Source organism: Chelonoidis abingdonii, chromosome 3, assembly GCF_003597395.2.
Source record: "Chelonoidis abingdonii isolate Lonesome George chromosome 3, CheloAbing_2.0, whole genome shotgun sequence".
Taxonomy (NCBI): Eukaryota; Metazoa; Chordata; order Testudines; family Testudinidae; genus Chelonoidis; species Chelonoidis abingdonii.
The window spans coordinates 37,047,695-37,067,592 of record NC_133771.1 but is presented as its reverse complement, the minus strand read 5'-3'; the positions used below and the strand labels follow the sequence as shown (position 1 = coordinate 37,067,592).

Sequence of the window (19,898 nt, the reverse complement as noted above, 5' to 3'; positions counted from 1 at the left end):
GCTGCCAGCCTCCAGGAGCATCAGGTGCACCTGACCCGGACTCGGCTCCACTCTTGTGTACAGGGTACCTGGCCAGTATTCTGTCACAAGCAACTTTAGGCTGGTAACTATAATATCTATACAAAACTTGTATGAATGATTGTGTGAATGGATATATATATATATGTAATCATAGGAATAAGTAGCCAAACAATGTTGTTTGCTGTTATCTTTTATTTTGGTATTTACAATAAATGTGACAAATGTTTTGTCCCCTTTAATAAGATCCTGCTAGTTTTTATTGATATAACACCAATTGCCACCAACAAGTGATGTCAGCGAGAGGCGTCGCCGCCGAAACACCGCAGAAATTCGGCGGCATTTTGGCGGATGCTCCACCACTGGCCAGGACACCCCTGCTCTATTTAACTAGATATTCTTGTCCCCCTGTCCAGGGAGGAGTCCTGCTTACTAAACTCCGACAAGTGGGAATGTGTAGAGGTCACTTCAAGAAGAAATGAAGGTTACTTTGGGATTAGTTCTGCACACACTCACTCCCTGCCCACCTTCCCTGCTTGCAGTCCTAATTTCAGTTTTGGATTTAAAGAGGTGGTGGAAGGCACTTAAGTGGTCACTGCACTATGCCCTCTCTTATAATTCCGTCATCTGAACATTCACAATAGCGAGAAGAGGGGCAGGAGACAAGGAGGCTTCGATAGGCACAGCTATTAGAAGTTTTCTCCCGTTCAACATGCACCATCAGTACGCCCCAAGAACATGAATGTGCAGAGGTCATCTCAGAGAATACTGTTTACAGATGAATCTTCATTTTTAAAGCTTTGAAAGGTGTGTGTCATGCATTCAATCCAATTGGAACTGCATTTTCTGCACCTTAACCTTCATCACTGTCAGTATGGCAACTTCCTGTTCTGGTAATTATTATTTTTGTTACATGTAAGAGACTTTATTTTTGAAAAAAAATAGTGATCTACTCTTTAGTTATGAGACGTAGTGTAATATGTAGTGATCTTTAGTGGAGCTATTAGATGCTACAATAATACAGGTAATAATATACAGTAATCTTCATTAAAGTTTTTCTGGAAAACAGAAAATTTTTTAGATTTGGAGAATACCAATAGTTGCTCCATAGTCCAGATTAAAGTCTCTGGAAATTTATTTTCTGCTTAATAGGCTTCGGTAGAGTACGCAACAAGATAGAAATTTTAATTTGCTCGCAAGTGCATAATTATAAAGCATGATATGTCAGTGCAACATACTAAACTGAATTGAGGTTGATTTTTTCCTTTTGATTTTATCAATGAAAATAAATATTTAAGTATCCTATGGTGTTAACTCTTGAGAAAGATTGAATGGAAATTCAAATGTTTAAATAAAAAACAACTCTGCAATCTGTAATCTTATATGTAATTTTACATTTATTCTCTTAAAAAACAAACTATTTTCTCCTCCTTCATTGCTTAATAATTGTTACTAGACGTCCTGTGTTCAGTTGGTGATGTTTGGAATGTTCACTTAACCACTTTATTGAATGAACTTCACCAAAGATATGATCCTGCACTATTGAAATCAATAGGAACAGCATCAGATCCTAAATGTGTTATATTATTAAGAGTACTTTGGGTAAAATGGATATGATATGACCTGGTTTTATTCTACATTCTTTGAGATTGCAAAAAGTGTTGAGTATTGTGGATGGTTTAGAAAAATATGATAGATGGCTTTAACTGGAAAATCTTTGTGATGTTTTTATAAATAGTGTATACTTTTTTTTTAGTGATCTAGTCGTCTTAAACTATATCTTATGCTCAGCTTCACTTTTTGCCTAATTACCTATGTAGCTTCAACTTTTTACGGGCCAGTTTTACCAGCCGTGTCATTTTTACTGATGACTAGATATAGTTGCTTCAAGCAGAATAAGGAGCTGTGTGTTTTAGTAGCTCATTTGTTGGTTACTTACTTCATTCTTTTTCACAGAACAGCAAAAACTGGAGAGCAGCAGTTGACCTGTGTGGACGACTTTTGACTGCCCATGGTCAAGGCTACGGCAAAAATGGGCTACCTACTAATCATACAACAGATTCTTTGCAGGTATGGTCACCTTACAATCGTGTGGTGGTTAAGGCCCCATTCCTGTAAAGGAATCCACATGGGCAGACTCTTGAGTGTAATCATTTCCTTTTGCAGGATCAGTGTCTAAAGTTGTAACCTGGTGGTACACAAAATAGTTCTCCCATCCAGTTATATGAAAGTAGATTTTACTTTAAACGACTGCATAGTAAAAGTAAGTTGATTACACATATTTGCATATAGCACACTTAATTTATTTTGACTAATGTGACTATCTTCAAAGGTTCATGCTGTTATTGTCCTTCATGATCATTATAATTAGATTATGATGACTCTTTAAAACGGAAAAACTATACAAATGTTAATCTGGTTATCTTAGATAATGTTGATTCGGATGTTATAAACAAGTTTTGTTATCATGTTGAAGTAAGTTGTTAAACTTATATTCTTAAGAACCTTAAAGCAGTAAAACTTCATGGAAAAAATGACAAATGTTCAAATTTATAAAATGTGACTGGCTGAAAACACATACCACTCTTCTGATTCTTTTCTGCTAGTAACTGGCTGATCGTGCAAGTTCATGAAAATCATAGCAATTTTTAAAAATAGCAGAAAAAAGGAAAATACAAATCTCAAATATAAATGTATTGAATTATAGTGATCTGAAATTTCTGGTATAATAACTTGAAAATTGTAATGAGGTTTAGAACCAGGTTTGAAATATTGGCCTGTTGTGATAATTGGACCTAGCCTAATTGTGATCTCAACTGTGAGAAGCGAGTAAAGATTATAAAGTGTCTCAATAACCTGTAACACCAAATGTTGGGGAAAAGGTGCAAAAAGGAGACAGACTGAATTAGTCCAAACAAAAAGGCTTACTGATATAACTCAAGAACTGTGTTAAGATCATACCCGGTAAAGAACTAAATGTGGAACCAGACATCAATGGACCTCAACTGAAGTGTTGGAAACTGGGCCTAATTGGTGGACAAGATAAAGAGGAGGTGGGTTGTTCCACCCATCACTCCCTTTTGAAGTCCTTAAAGAAAGAGACTTTGGCAGAAAAATTGGCTACTGGAACAATCTTCACCCTTATGGCTTCCATCACCTCTGTCTCCTGGGTCTTTGGGCCTTCGTCATCCTGATCCTAAGAGGTGTCTGAACTAGACTAGACCAGAGAGAGCGTAGCAAATGGAAGGTAGCAGTGGAAGTGCAGAATTCCCCCAGGAGTAAAGCAGGAAAGAGCAATCTTTCTCCTCCACTTGCTGCCTGCTTTCCCTAGGCGCCTGGCTAGACTGGATGTAAACTACCTTGTGGGTATCTTACCACAGTAGCATACACATTTGAAATATAGGTACATAGTCAGTATTCATAACTTCAGATACTAACATGATACGTGCATACAAATAGAATAATCATTTTCAGGAAACCATAACTTTTCCATTAATCCCTGACATGACATATTTTGTACAAGATTTGTTGTAATTACATAACAGTGGTAGCAACAATAATCTACATAATCATATTTTAATCATACAACGTCACAACCAGAACGACAGTTGTTGCCATCTTTAATACCATCTAAGAGATGCTCAGACAAGGAGGGTGGGTTTTTTTTCCCTTCTAAAGACTCTCAGCTAAAAGCAGAGGGAGCAAGGATGTTGTTAAAATGAAAGCCTTACTTTAATATTTTACATTTCAGATGCTTTAACTGTTTTCCCTTCTTAATTGTGTGTTCACCCAGGTACTAAACAGGCTGAGGTCTCTGTATACCAAACTCTATTTAAAATTGTTAAGTGTTGAACAGTTTTAGGGCTGTTTTGGGTTCTTTGGGCCCCTTTATTCCATCTAACTTAATGATACAGATCTCTAGAAACTTCCACTCAAGGGCTCAATACGTCACAGCTGATCAAAATATCATTTTCCTGAGTTCTACACTTCTTTGTTAACTTTTTCAAAACTGCTACATGACAAGCATATATGTTTTATTCATGCAGATCTGAGATTAGTTTTTTGACTCTTTAATTTACTAGACCTGAAGTGATTCAAACACTGAGTGTAATTTTTAAGTTTGATTTAAAATAGAAGCCGATAACTGACCTGGCATTTTCATATCTGTTGCCATTTTAGCTATGGTTTGTGAGACTAGCGCTGCTGGTGAAGTTGAATCTTTTCCAAAATGCAGAATTGGAATTTGAACCATTTGGAAACCTAGACCAACCTGATCTGTACTATGAATATTACCCTCATGTATACCCAGGACGCAAAGGTAAGGCACTTGATTTATGCTATACTTTCATCTCAGCTGTGACCAATCTTCTCCTCATCGTTAAGTACACAGATTTCAAATAAGGAGCCCAAGCTATCATCCATTTTTTAAATGGAGTGAACTTCTAGCTGCTGCTTAGAAAAAAATGACTAATGGTTATGCTAATACATTTCTTATATTATAGAGAAAGGATAACAAGAGCTTTTAATATTGTAGGCAGGCATAGTTCTATGTATAATCCAGTACAGTAATATAGCATCTGTTCCAGAGTCACATGGTTTTAGTTGGTATTTTACCCTTAATTTAGTTATCACATTTTATATATAGCTTTTATCTAATTTACTAAGAATTAATAAATAAATAAATAAATAAAAGATGGTAGTATATATGTTTCTGGTGGGGAAGTGGGCAGATGTGCATTGACAAAGTCACACAGAATGAGGAACAAAGGATTCCTGGGTTAAAGTAAATTATCTCTTTTGCCTTTTCTTCCTAAACTCATTCAGTGTGCTGTGAACAGGCTAAATTTGAAGGAGTAATACACATTTTAAGAATTTAGTAGAGAAATACGTAGTGAAGAAAGATTAAAAGATAGCAAACAAAAGAAATATTGACTTATTCTTAATGCCAAAGGGGATAATATTATAAGCAGGTTACAAGCAGCTAAAAACAAAGTGATGTATTAACTATAGTATTGGTATTATAATTTTCAAATATAATACCACAATCTGGATAAAAGGGAAGTTTAATACTAACCCGCTTCTCATACTGTAGTACTTGTACCTTTTGTTCAGAGTATTCCAATGCTTTTCTTAAATCAAAGCTTTTTGCAACTGATTGAAAAATATTAGTTACTATAAGAAAAAGGTGTAAAATTAAACTGAGCTAATCTGAGAATTAGAAATTATTTTCATGAAAAAATACTAATCAAATATGATATTAACCACCTATTTAGTAATTAAAACTAAAAGGATATTTATAATAGGGATCACTCCAGATCTTTAGATAAATCTGTGCTGCATGAAAAAATATTGCTAATATTTTAAGAGATCTCTGTCCTCGTGTTCATGCTGTCTCATTGAGGAGGTTCCATAAGTTTCAAGTATCACTGTTGTAGTTCAAAAAGTGAACTTTTGCTAACTATATATAGGTTCTTTTCAGCGTTTTAAACTTTAGTAACACCACAGCATTGGTGCTAGATGATCCCCAGATTTATCATAATTGTTCTTTATTTGAACAAAAAATTCTTGTCCAGTAATTCATAAACAATAAAGTAGTAAGAGAGAGTTTTATGTTCTACTTGAACAATCTGGGGGAAAAAAAACATAATCTTATTTCTCAAAGTGTTGAGAGTGGGGTTATTTGTAATATCCCAGAGTTACAATCTATTGATCCACATTCTCCTCCACCCTGAGTATTAAATTTAAACTGGTTCTTGTTACTTAAAGTGGTTGCCATGTGGCAGCAGGATTTTAATTTTAAGTAGAGCTTAGCTCCTTAGTCCAGCACTACATGGGAAACCTCCTGTTCTTCTCTCTTACTAGGCATAGCAGCCTTCCCTAACTCCATGAGTTACTTTCAACAATACTTTCCATTAGTTGCCAAGGAAGGATGTCAAGAATATCCAGGATACTTCACATTTATAGAAGAAGATATTATTTAATGCAGTGCATTGTAAGACTTTATTTCTTCCATTTAAGCCTCTCAGTAGTCCAGCATGACCAAAAAAGACCAGTTTGGACTCAAGAGCCAACTCTCATAAGTGAGGGGCAATCACCAGACAGAGTAATTGACAGTGAACTTGGCAGAGATTCTGTGTAGCACTTTTAAAATGCATAAGACAACTTGCAGCACATCTTGTGTGGATTTAGGGGTAGCTATGGTGGCTTTAAGCCATCTATGAGTTCTTGCAGTCCTGGGCTGTTCTGAGGTTTGGAGAGGCCATTGATATAACTTATACAGCCTTGGAGGCCCAGAATCTCCACAGTGCTATAAGCTGTAGCTGTTTCCTTCTCAGCACCCTTCTGCCCGAAGGTTTGCAAGAAGTTCCTTAGGAAGTGGCATTCCCAAGTTCCTACACTAGAGGAATCCTCCCTAGCTGGATATGGGGCTTGTGGGGCCCCTTTTTCTCACTCTGGCTTTTTTAGGCTTCATAATGGGGCTAGAGTGGGGATGAGGATCTCAATCCTTATCTCCAAGCTTTCATACTTTCCATTTTTTTGTTTTTAGTTTTTTTACATTTTGATGCTTTACAAGTATTTTTCTTCTTTATTGCTGTGTTCCTCAGGATGTGATGTTAGCGATAAAGATGATATGTTGCCAGCTTCTTCAGCTTTAAAAATAAGTAATTTTAGCCCAGAAAAAAGTGTCTATAGTTTGTGCCAACACATGAGGACTTTTAGCCACAGGAGAGTTTCAAGTAATATGCAGAATTTAGATAGTAGACTGTATATAGTAGGCTATTCGGCAGATACTGCATTGACTCCTCCTGAGACTGGATATGAAATACTCTGTTTCTGCAGTTCCATTACACCCAAAATCTGAAATGTCTTTCTCTAACAACAGCTTGTCATGAACTTCATACAATTGCTAAAATTATCTGTGGTGGAAGGTATGAGCTGTTGGTGAGCATTCTATTTCAAGATTACATATCTGAGGTGCCAAAACCATAGAATGAAGATCTTACAGCAGGGATATTTTGACCTCTTGCCTCACTTCTTATTTACAGTAAGGCATATCAACCTGCCCTGTAATCTGATCGCCTAGAAGAGAAATCAGATGAAAATTGTATGGAGCTGACCTGCCTCTTATAAAGTATGGGCTGAGTACTAGATTAAGGCTTGGAAGCACCTATCAAACCTTCATGACTCAAGTTTGAGTTGAGTTGCTTGCATATTTATACCTGCCTCTGGAAATTTCCACTACATGCATCTGACGAACTGGGTACTCACCCACGAAAGCTCATGCTCCAATATGTTTGTTAGTCTATAAGGGGCCGCAGAACTCTTTGCCGCTTTTACAGGTTTGTGAAGAGTTGAGACAGAGCAATTCTGATTCTGCCTTGAATTAAATTACACAGTGTTGGGATATAAATAAAAGGAAGATAGGTTATTTGCATCATTAACCAGCTAATTTAAATGATGAACATAAATCATACATATATTTTAGCTAAAGTGCATGAACACGTATCCACAATACACTGCTGTTTTCTAATTTTTCTTCTAATTTTGTGGAGTAACACGCATAAAAGTAAGAATTTTTTATTCACAATGTATAGATGAAGCAAGTGATTAAAATGCACTTTAAGAAGAGTATATATACAAGTAACTTACACAGATTAGTTTTAATACATTTATTTTAAATAGTGTGCATAATATCTACCCACTGAAAATATTAATAACAGGAAATTTAATAAATTACAAACTAAAACCATTTGCTTTTTATGCTCCAGCAAAGAAATGTTAAATATTTCTCTGGGCTGCTTTTAACATCCTTTGCTTCTGCAGAATTGGATAGGTTTGCAGCAGAATCAAGTTTTAGTTCTTACCCCCTAAATTTCCCTTCTCCTAATTTAGTTCCCACTTCCCATGGAACCCCGCTGGACTCTGTCGTCTCCCTTATACACCTATCTTGCGTTCTATTGCAGCTGATACTCACAAATCTGCCTCTTTACTTCTAACTTGTCTCCTTCAATCCAGTCAGACATCTGTCTTTGTCTCTGACATCTCTTCTTTGAATACCTTTGAATTACAGTAGTGCTTGGAATCCTCCAACTAAGATCAGGGCCTCATTCTGCTAGGCTGTATAAACATGTAGTCAGAGACTGTCCTTGCCTCAAAGAGCTTGCATTCTAAGTAGATGACAGAGAGAAGGTGGAAGAAAAAATCTCTGTCAATTAAACTTAATATGGCCAACGTGAACCTCTTATATGTTCTCTGAAACTCACCAGGTCTCTCAGTTTTCTGTCACTGTTGACAACACTACCGGTAATACCAGCCTTGTTGTTCCATATGACAGTTTAGGAATATGTTGTCCCTCAAAGGTATAACTAGGAAATCAATGCTCTCACAGCCAGATGAACTCTGGAGAAAACATGTTTAAGCAACTCTGGGCTCAGAAGGGGTGTGGCACTGGAGTAGGGGGCCTAGACAGCTGAACTACAGGGATCTCATTGCTCAGGAAGGGTGTCAAACAGGGTCTGCAGCTGGGAGTGTGAATGAGAGACCCAGAGCTAGAAACAGTGATCAGCCACTAATAGTACTGCCCAGAAAACAAGAATTCGGTTTCACAAAAAATGTTAAGGTTTTTATGTTTTTTATTCCAGTGTGGAAGGAAGATGAGACCCTGTTGTAATTTTTTCAAAAAACATATGAATGAGATCCCCACCCAAGAATAACCAGTAGCCCAGGTGGTAGGGCACCCACCTGGGTTGTGAGAAACTCAGGTCCAAGTCTGAATGAGGCAGAGTAGGGACTTGAACCTGCATCTCCTTCATCCCAAGCAAGTGCCCCAATCAGTAGGCTATCAAGTAAGTTTCTTTTTATGGCCCAATGAATATTTAATTGTATAACATGGAACAGCTCCAACCGGAGAGACTGAGTCTATAGCCTAAAATATAGAAGACCCAGGTTTAAATCCCTGCTCTGAATTGGGCACATCAGGAATTTGAACATGGGTCTCCCCCAACCCCGGTGAATGCCATAATCAGTGGATTGTTGCCTATTTTGGAGTGGGTTTTTCTTTCTTTGTGTTAGTTTTAAGTAATCTGCATTTTTTCAGTTAAAAACATATCAAAAAATTTCTGACCAGCTTAGAAGCACATAGGATTTAGTGGTTGGATTCTATCACAACAGATTGGTATATGTCCAGAGAGCAGGACTGTGCCAAGTTGTGATGCCACATTAATCTGATCTTCCCACAGTCATGTCCATGTTTTTGTCTGTGTTGCCCTCTATGCATGGAACCTTCTTCTGGAGTTAATAGTGTCCTTATTTTTAAAGTAAATTTTCGGCTCCGTTTATAAAATACTTGTCTTTTCAATTGTTTGAGTGGCCACATGCATACATGCAGGTAAGATTTATACACATACAAAGAAATCCAGAAGTCTGCAGCTTGTGGAATAGAATAGCATCTGAAAAGAAACAAATTTGTTTACTTGGATTTGCTTTCTTTCAAGGTACCAGCCAGTCATTTCAATAAATTATCTAAAACCATACCTGTTAGTTCTGTTTTAAAAAGAAAAAAATCCATACGTTGAATGTCCTGGGAATTTATTACATTTCTTAGGCCATGTCTACACTTATCAGGGATTGACGCTACTGCGATCTATTGAAGATCCACTACATTTACCACAGAGCACTCTCTGGTCGACTCCAGTACTCCACCAGAACAAGAGCATCTCCCGTCAACGCAGTGCGGTGTAGACACCGCAGTAAGTCAACCGAAGCTATGTCGACCCCACCTTTGTTATTCACATAGCTATAGTAGTGTAACTTAGGTTGACTGACCCCAGTAGTGTAGACGAGGCCTTAGTCTTTGAAATCTTAAAAAACTGTAAACTGAAAAGGGAAACACACTAACCTGTTTTCTTATAGTTGATACTTTGGACCTGGTTCCAGAGATTATTTTGGTAAAAGAGAACATTAGTGTAGGTAAGAAATCAAGTTTGATATGAGGAGAGATTTTAAGGTGAAATAAGATAACCCACCTATGTTGTCTATATTTGACCTGCTGATTCAGAATATCTAGAATATTAACACTATCTCCAGGAGTAAGAGTAGTCTCTAGAAAAGTTGCTCCAGCCACAGTCTTACGTGTAATACACAACTTCAGATATTTTGGAACCTATCACACATTGTCTAAGCTGGAGAAAAAGGTAAACGTCGTTTGAAAGCTGTTGGCAGTTATTTTTATTTCTAATTCTATACTTTTAATGTGACTCGCTTTTAAACTGAAGTTAGTTACAGAAAATAGTTTGATGTATTTTGAGAGACCACATCTAGAAATACAAACAAGTGATTTTAATGTGTACTGCACAATATTAACGAATAACTATAGTTTGTTATAATCAGACTTTATTCTTAGAGTTTCTCTGCATTAATACAGGAAGAGTTTTCATTTTACTGTCCACAGTTGCAAGTTTAGCTACAGGGAGACTTGATTGTTCTGTCCAGAATTTAATAGCTGATAGTGTACAGAAAGGTCATCCTTGTGAGACATTTTCTTCTGGGGAGAGGAGTATAAAGAGGTATGTTTTGCTCTTCTTTCTGCCTCCTAACAGCTAATGAAAGTAGGCTAGGTATTTGGGCAATGAGCTGTCTTCGAAATTGCTGCCTGCATGTCTGCTTTATATAATACACTGGGGCATCTGAGGCTGAATATTTGTCATGGCTTTCATGAGACATGGATTATATGATTTTTCATGGGGTTGTGGTTTTTCATTTGTGTGTCCACAACCTACGCTATTATTATACATAGCAGTTGTGTCTGTGTTCATCACAACAACAGCTTATAAAACCACTGGCAATAATAGAGGCAGGACCGGCGCTAAGAGTTTTTCGCGCCCTCGGCGCATGGCCATTTTGCCACCCCGCGCACCGCTCCTGCGGCTCCGGTGGAGCTGCCGCAGCCATGCCTGCGGCAGCTCCACCAGAGCCACGGACCAGTGGACCCTCCGCAGGCACAACTGCGGCAAGTCCACCGGAGCCACCTGCTGCCCCCAATGGCAAAATGCCGCCCCCCGAAAATCCTGGCACCCTAGGCGATTGCCTAGTTCGCTTCAATGGAAGCGCCAGCCCTGAATAGAGGTCTTTTTCCTTTTCTGTTTCCTAAATTTCTATGAGAGGATCGATAGACAAGATTTCAATTGCTATCCAGTTCACACATGGGATGATTTGGGCTTGTTTCTGGTTAATAGACTATTGAAAATTAACATCTGTTACATTAAATTTAAACTCTAAATTAAAATATCTGTTTGAATGTTGTAAATGCTACAGAAATTGAAGATAATATATCTTGTGTGTTTTCCCAAATTCACAACACAGATAGAAGGGATGGGAGGTTGACCTACTAAAGTTCCCTTGCATGCACAATTCACTACCGTCTATCTTTTATCTTCCTTCCAGAGTTATCATTTTTCTTATTCCTGTGAAATAAAATCAGCTACCCAGTCCCCCGTTGTCTTGTGTGGGCTTGTGGAGAGTTAAATGTAGATGCTAACTAAGGAACATGTTCTTCAATATTTTATTGTAGGAGTTTGAGAAACTGACTTCATACTGTGCACCTTCTTATGAACTGTGTTACTAATCATAGTACAAGTACTTGGATTTTCAAGTTGCAGCTTATTGTAGCCCCAGGATGATACTTCTGGGTGACTAATGAAGGTGGGAAATCTTACTGTGCATGCACACACACACACACACACACACACAGAAAATGATGTGAGTCTAAACAGTCCTCACCTATTATTCTAGCAATTTTTGCTTTTGCTCCCCGTAAATAGGAGATGTCCCCTTTGTGTCTGCATTCCTATCCAAGAATAGTTTGAGGTTTTAATAGAAAGTAGGGCTGCCAATTAATTGCAGTTAACTCAAAACAAATTAACTTGATTAAAAAAATTAGTCACAATTAATCGCAGTTTTAATTGCACTGTTAATAATAAATACCAATTTAAATTTATTATAACTATTTTGGAAGTTGTTCTACATTTTCAAATGTATTGATTTCAGTTACAACACAGAATACAAAGTGCACACTGCTCACTTTATATTATTATTTTTATTACAAATATTTACACTGTAAAAAAGAAACAAAATAAATTGTATTTTCATTTCACCTCATGCAAATACTGTAGTGCAATCTCTTTATCTGGGAAATGCAACTTATAAATGTAGATTTGTTTTGTTTGTTATATAACTGCAATCAAAAAGAAAACAATGTAAAAGTTTAGAACCTACATGTCCGCTCAGTCCTAGTTCTTGTTCAGCCAGTCGCTAAGACAAACAAGTTATTTTTACATTTATGGGAGATAATGCTACCCACTTCTTATTTACGGTGTCACCTGAAAGTGAGAATAGGCATTCACATGCCGCTTTAGTAGCCAGCTTTGCAAGGTATTTACGTACCAGATATGCTAAACATTCGTATGTCCCCTTTGTGCTTTGGGCACCAATATACTAACCTGTAAAGTAACTCATAGAATCATAGAATATCGGGGTTGGAAGGGACCTCAGGAGGTCATCTAGTCCAATCCCATGCTCAAAGCTATTGAAAAGTCCCTTGTGCTGATTTCTTGTGGGGTGGAACATAATATATACTAGTAAAATTGCACTTGGTAAGTACATGCAATCGCAAAGAAGCTACAAAAGATCTAACAGGAAACTTGCCGTATGCCTCTTTGTCACAGAGGCACATTTATTTTCTGTGCCTACATTTATTCAGAGTTTTTGGCCAATAACTGGTGAATGTATATTACAAAAATGTGTCATGTCACTCTTACTGCAGAGAATTGCATGTAACTCATGCCTGAGTTCTTCTGGAACCTCTGCTCCCAGATGAGCTCCAAAAAGGCTAGTTTGGAGGGGCGTGGAGCAAAACAGAAGATCACTGTGAGTTGGGAAACTAAAAATCCACTCAGTCGCACAGCAAATGTGCTGCTGCATCTGGCAGTGAAGTGGCAGCTGATGGCTTGAAAGCCCCCTGCTTTTCTGCCTTGCTCTTGTGTGGCCCCAAAGTAGCTGAGTATGTGGAACAACTCAGTTGTACAGGGTTGAAGGTTCAGAGAGCAGCCTTCTGGCCCAAGCTTCTTTTCCCTATTTTTGTGGCTTGGCTCAGTTTTGTATGGTAATGGTGGATGTCCATCAACAAATAACCTTCTGGTGAATGGATGAATTGAAGTGAGATTGGAGCTACCAGAGAGCTGTGAAGGAATAGGGAGTAGGAGAAAAGTTATGGGTAGGTAAGAAACAGAATAAGTGAGGAGGGAAAACAACGAAAAAAGAATAGACAGAAAAGGGAAAGTGAGAGAGAAAACACAGAAAAAAGAGATGGCAGAAGCTGTGTCAGCATGTGGGTAGCAGACATTTGCTAATCCATTCCACAGGTAAATTGCACCCCCCCCCCAAAAAAAAAACGTGGAACCATTGTTATATATGGTGTCAACATTACCATCTGTTGTGACGTGTAATGCAGTTGTGGCAGACCTCCAGCGTTAGCAGAGTTCATCCCTCAAGCCCCTGATGATGGCAGGAAACATACTAAAACCTCTAGCAGCCCTGGAGAAGTTTGCCAGCCAATTTGTTTGCATTGTGTGACAGACCTTTACTGTCCCTTTAAATTTGTGTATTTTGATACTTAACCTTTATCTTGCTTTGTCTTTGAATAAATCTGCTTATACAGCATTTCACAAATTGTAGTTAACACCAGGTGGTTCAGGGTGGGTATATTTGCCTGTTTGTTAATTTATGCAGCACCATAGCAAAAGGGTAAGTTAAGTAGTCACTTGTATGGCTACTTAGTCTAATTACACATGGCACTTGTATTATATTGCACTTTTTAGAAGTGAGCAATCAAAAGTGGAGATTGGTTACTCACTTCCAAATTCTAGCATGCTATGTAATTTCAGTGGAGAAAAATTATGATGGTCACCAATGGTAAGAAAACCACAGTCATTTCTGGCCTGCCATCTTCCTATTTCTTGATCTTCCTTCCACCTTCATTATCCTCCAGACCTTTGAAAAAATATTTTTGCAAGATTTCCAAACTATCTCTTAACTCATAACTTACATGTATCAGGTCTGTTTGGTGTGAGTACTATAAGTGCCTAAATCTCATTTTCAAAAATGGCAGGCGTTTGGGGAGCCTAAATCTCATTGAAAGTCTGTGGGACTTAGGAGCCCAAGTGACTAAAGGATTGTTTACAAAGTGACATAATGTGTCCTACGGGGGGGGTGATTTCTAAAGTGTACTAATGTATGTTATGCATTAATTGGCCTGTACAGACCCTGCTGATGCACACTAAAGCTTCCCTAGTGCTCTTTAATGTAGTATTGTTTCAGATAGCACTGCACTAACTTTAGGAATCTTTAGTGTGCACCAGCAGGGCCTGCACAGACCAGTGAAGGCACAATACATCAGTGTGCTTTAGAAATCACACCCCCATAGAGCACATTTACCTCCTGTGTAGGCAAGCCCTAAGTCACTTCTGAAAATGAGCTTTAGGCACTTTTGAAAATTGTGCCTATGTCTCCATTTAAAGTTGTGCACTTCCAAGTATACAGCTGGAGCTAAATAATTTGTATTTTTTTCTCTCTTCTTTTGCTTTCTCTTTTTTCCCTGTCTTTTTTTGTCTTTCCTTCTCCCCACTCCCTCCTTTTAGTTTTCTGTATTTCCTCCTTACAAGGATGCTTGTTTTGTTATACAGCCTATCTAGGTGGAAAATGTTTAGTACATAGGAAGATTATAGAAAAGGTATGAAAAAAATGATCCAGATCCAAAATGACTTCTGGACACTAGGATTAGTATTTTTCCTTCTGCATCAAAGGTTTTCTTGCAGAGGAAATTCATTGGGATCACATCAATAATCTTAAATAGTTTCTCTTCACAGTGAGCTCCATAGCCTAGTTAAGCACTAATTTGATGATTGCTGCTGGTATTTGCCACTCAAGATGCATTTGAGCAGGCTGTAGAAAGCAGATCGGGATGCAAATCTAGGCATTTTGGTGTGAAGGGGAAGTACTCACACTTAATTTGCAGCCGTCGAAATCCTCATTTTTCTAGTCTAGAACTGTTGCAGCTAGATTCTGGTCTCTCATTTTAAAGTTGGTAATTGGCGTCAGGTGGTGTTTTGTTATGACACCTGTCAAAATATGCAGCTGTTCTTACTGGAACATGAATTGGAATGTTTGGCCTTAACAAATTTTATGTGATCTGACTGGTTGTTCCATGTGTTTCAAGGTCTTTGGATTATCTATCTTGCTTTTAAGAGAGATTTATTTTTTTCTGGTACGATTCAATTTTGCCTTCTTTTATGCTGTTAATATATTAAAGGGACAATGACAACTTGAAAATTATATTTTCTGAAAATGTTGAACCTACTATAATTAAAAGTAACACCTACTGTAACTCATTGGGGAAAAAAGTAACAAAATAAATTCCCATTGTCTATACTTTTTACTATACACAAAGCTGCTTTAAGAACCCCAAAGGCTATCAACAGGGTTTAAATTTAGGGACCTTCAGTATGGAGACCACCAGCACTTGAGTTAAAGGAGAACTCCAGTAGCTTGCAGTAGAAGTAGGCTGTTCTCTTTTGTTCATTAGCTTTCCAAGTGAGTAATACTGTCAGTGTTACTTTCACTGTTCTGCTGGATAGCCCGTCAGTTTCCCCTTTGCTGAGAAAAACCTTATACACATCAACTGGAGAGTAGAAAACTCTTTTAACAATATTTATGCATTTGAATTTCAGAACATACTATTTGTTTTTATATACTTCTATATGGATGTGTACTTGTTATTTGATCAGCAACAGTGTATTCAGTACAGAACTGAATAATATATAATAGAGGACCTGGTCTCTACCCAAAGGAGTTTATAATCAAAGGGCTGGTCTACACTAGGGGGGGAAATCGATCCAAGATACGCCACTTCAGTTACGTGAATAACGTAGCTGAAGTCAAAGTATCTTAGATCGAGTTACCTACCATCCTCACGGCGCGGGATCGACGTCCACGGCTCCTCCTGTCAACTCTGCTACCGCCGTTCATGTTGGTGGAGTTCCAGAGTCGACAGGGGCTCATTTGGGGATCGATATATCGTGTCTAGATGAGACGCGATATATCGATCCCCAAGAAATCGATTGCTACCCGCCGATGCAGCCGGTAGTGAAGACGTACCCAAAGTCTCCAACCTTGCAGAGGGCTGCACGCAGCTAGTTCTCGATTTGTACATCACATCCCTTTGCCTAGTGGGATTCCACCTGGATGTATGTGTCCACCTATGTAAGGGCCTCTGCAGGGCTGGGCTTAAGTTAGACAAAACAGTTCAGACCACAGAACAGCAGATAACTAAGTACAGGGAACACTTTCTGTAGAATCCAAGGTGGGAGAGGCCATTGTGATCATCTAGTCTGACCTCCTGTATAACACAGGCCAGAGAACTACCTCAAAATAATTCCTGGAATATATCTTTTTAGAAAAACATCCAATCTTGATTTTGAAATTGTCAGTGAAGAATAGTTCACCATGACCTTTGTTAAATTGTACCAGTGGTTGATTAATTATGTAATATAGCCCATTTATTTCTGCTGTAGATTAGTATTAATATACTCAGTCTCCCTTCTTGCTTTCTCTTTTCCCCATGTAATACGTTGGTTATTGAAGCAGATATATTCCCTTTTCCTGTCTTTGATCCATAGGCTTATGAGATTAAATTTCACATGCTGAATTCTATAATCCGTTTATCAGACCTTTATAATACTATTATTATTGAGAGGTTATAATAATCAGCAAATATAATTGCTGCTTCTCATTTTGGTTCCAGGTAATTGAAACAATGTATAAAAACAAAAATAACAATCCTTTCTCCATACTGATACTCTCTGCCAATCACCTCTTCCATTTTGAAATACTTCTATTCAAAAGCACCCAGTGTTTTCAACATGCAAATGATTACTTCATCCATTCACACTGCTCACTTTCCCCAACTCTTGTACCATGACTACTACTGTTATGATTATGGCAGTATACTCAGAGCCCAGACTCTGTGGCTTGCCCCAGTTGTAAAGGAGGATAATGGTTGGTCTATATTGTCATTTAGATTGTAAGCTCTTCGGGGAAAGATTTGTCTCTTGCTATTTTCTTTTATAGTACTTAGCAAAATGTAACCACAGTCTTGGTTGGCGCGTATAGTCGTATGTGAATTTCATATCTGAATGTTAACATTATGTCTGTGGTATTTCCCTGCACCTCATACATTGTTGCACAACATTGATTTTCTTTGGTCCTCAAATTAAATATAGCAAGAAACTAGTTATGACCCACTCTGATTAAATTTGGGAAGTGGTTTCCATCCTGAGCCCATTTATTCAATCATTCAGAACTTCCTGAAACTTTCAAATCTTGGGCTGAAATTTTCCATTAATTGATTTCTACCTGAAAGTTTTGGACAGTTTCAACAAAACGGTTCAAATGCTTTCAAGCAAACGAAGCATGGGAAAAAATACTGTACCCATTATAAAATAATAATTTTTGTAACTTTGTTGCTTAGTAATGTAATACTAATGCTAAAATGATTGAAATTTACCATGGAAATTTACTTTGATTTTACCGAAAATCACATGCTTATCATGTGTGACAGAGTACACACTTAGGGCCTGATTCCATTTAAAACAATATGTGTTTTTAATATAGCCAAATGCAAAGGTATACACTAGAAACAAGGACTGCAGATCATATCTACAGAATGGGGGACTGTGTGCTGGAAAGCAGTGATCTGAAAAGGATTTTTCAGCATCATAGTTGACAAGCAAGACAAGACATAACAAGAACCAGTGGCTCGAAGCTGAAACCAGACAAATTCAAAATAGAAGTTAGGCACACATTTTTAACTGGAACAACATGCCAAGGGAATATGGTGGATTCTCTCCTTCTTTTGATAGATAATAATAGGTAATAATAATAGATAATAGATAGATAATAGATAATAGATAGATAATAAATAGTAATAATAATAATAATATTGTCCTCAAATCAAGAATGGATGGCTTTCTGGAAGATGTACTTTAGCCAAGCACACGTTATGTTTTAGTCAAAAATAAGTTATTGGGCTTAGTAAAAGGGTAACAGGGTGAGATTTAATGGCCTATCATATACTAGATGATCTAATGTACCCTTCTGACCTTAAACTCAATGCCTATTGAAGTCAATGGGAGCCTTTCCATTGATCTAAATAGCTGCTGGATAAGGCCCTTGAGGAAAGCTATGCATTCATATCTACCCAAATTAGTTTTCCAAGCAACTGACTAATCATTTGTATATCTCCTCAAGAATATGGGATAGGGCATTCCAGTTGTGTCCAGCCAAATAGTTTCTCAATATGTAATTTACCATGCTGCATTTTTTGCAAGCAAGCAGAACTTTGAAATCCCGAAGAAGGTACTTTTTTTGTGTGTGTCCATCTTTTTTTCTTTTTAAATTTTAAAAAATGAGTTGTTTTGTTTTGTTCTAAACTACATTAATAGACTGTTAAAGTTGCATAATTAAGTATTCAAAAGGCATGAAATGACAATTATGGTTCCCCTTGTGCATATATGTTACAATACTGAACTACATAATATCATATTGTTTCTCAGTTAATAAGGCAGAAGAGGGGTTTCTTCAACAGCCCTATATACGGGATTTTACATTCTGTTTGGCTATACGAAGTGCACAATAGTGTGTGTGTGTGTGTGTAAAAACCATACTAGTTCAGCTTGCTGCAAAGAACAGAATGTGACAGTAAAAATTTTCTGGTTATGAATAGTCCATCAAAGTTCACAGCCAGATTAACTTTGATTAATTCTCTCATCCTGTGATATGCACTGTCTGAGGGTACGTCTACGCTACAGGATTATTCTGATTTTACATTAACCGATTTTGTAAAACAGATTATATAAAGTTGAGTGCACGCGGCCCCACAAAGCACAATAATTCGGTGGTGTGCATCCATGTACCAAGGCTAGCGTCGATTTCCGGAGCGTTGCACTGTGGGTAGCTATCCCATAGCTATCTCATAGTTCCCGCAGTCTCCCCCACCCATTGAAATTCTGGGTTGAGATCACAATGCATGATGGTGCAAAAACAGTGTCGCGGGTGATTCTGGGTAAATGTCGTCACTCCATGAAAGCAACAGCAGATAATAATTTTGCGCCCTTTTTCCCTGGATTGCCCTGGCCGACGCCTTAGCATGGCAACCATGGAGCCTGTTTTGCCTTTTGTCACTGTCACCGTATGTGTACTGGATTTGCCCTGACAGAGGCCGGTACTGCAGGCGCTACACACAGCATTTCACTTTTGGCCTTTCGAGGTAGCGGAGATGGGTACCAGTCATTCTGTACCGTCAGTTGTGCCATTGTAAATTGGCGATGAATGACAGTTATCATTGTTCTGGTTACCGTTCTGCTGCTGTCAATGGGTGCACCTGGCTGACCCTTCGCTGAGGTCAGCCGGGGTGCAAAAGACAAAATGGAATGACCCTGATCATTCCCTCCTTTATGTTGTATCTAAAAATAGAGTCAGTCCTGCCTAGAATATGGGGCAAGCTTACTAGGACAGTGTACAGAAGACCCAGAGAGCACAGCCGCTTCCGTTTCAAGATCCCACAGAAATGATGAGCGCATGCCATTCTCTGGGTGCCGTGCAACAACCCCACCTGTCTGCTTCCCTCCTCCCACAACCCTTCTGGGCACAGGTTAGCAGGGTTTCACCCCATTATGTGGATGAAGTAATGAAAGAATGCAGGAATAAGAAACACTGACTTTGTAGTGAGAATAAAATGAGAGAGGAGGCAGCCTTCAGCTGCTATCTAT

The 19,898-nt window shown here is 38.1% G+C and overlaps 1 protein-coding gene across 3 annotated transcripts in view; it reads left to right on the top strand.

The window, feature by feature from the left end:
- Positions 1-19,898, top strand: part of TRAPPC12 (trafficking protein particle complex subunit 12) — an 85,981-nt gene that overhangs the window by 29,424 nt on the left and 36,659 nt on the right. For all 3 annotated transcript variants that reach the window (XR_012655482.1, XM_032791084.2, XM_032791083.2), the window contains exons 4-5: positions 1,975-2,088; positions 4,198-4,336. Coding sequence is in view for 2 of the 3 variants with exons in the window: in XM_032791084.2 (XP_032646975.1) it covers positions 1,975-2,088; positions 4,198-4,336 (253 nt within the window). In the remaining variant the exon portion in view is untranslated. The remainder of the gene's footprint in view (positions 1-1,974; positions 2,089-4,197; positions 4,337-19,898) is intronic.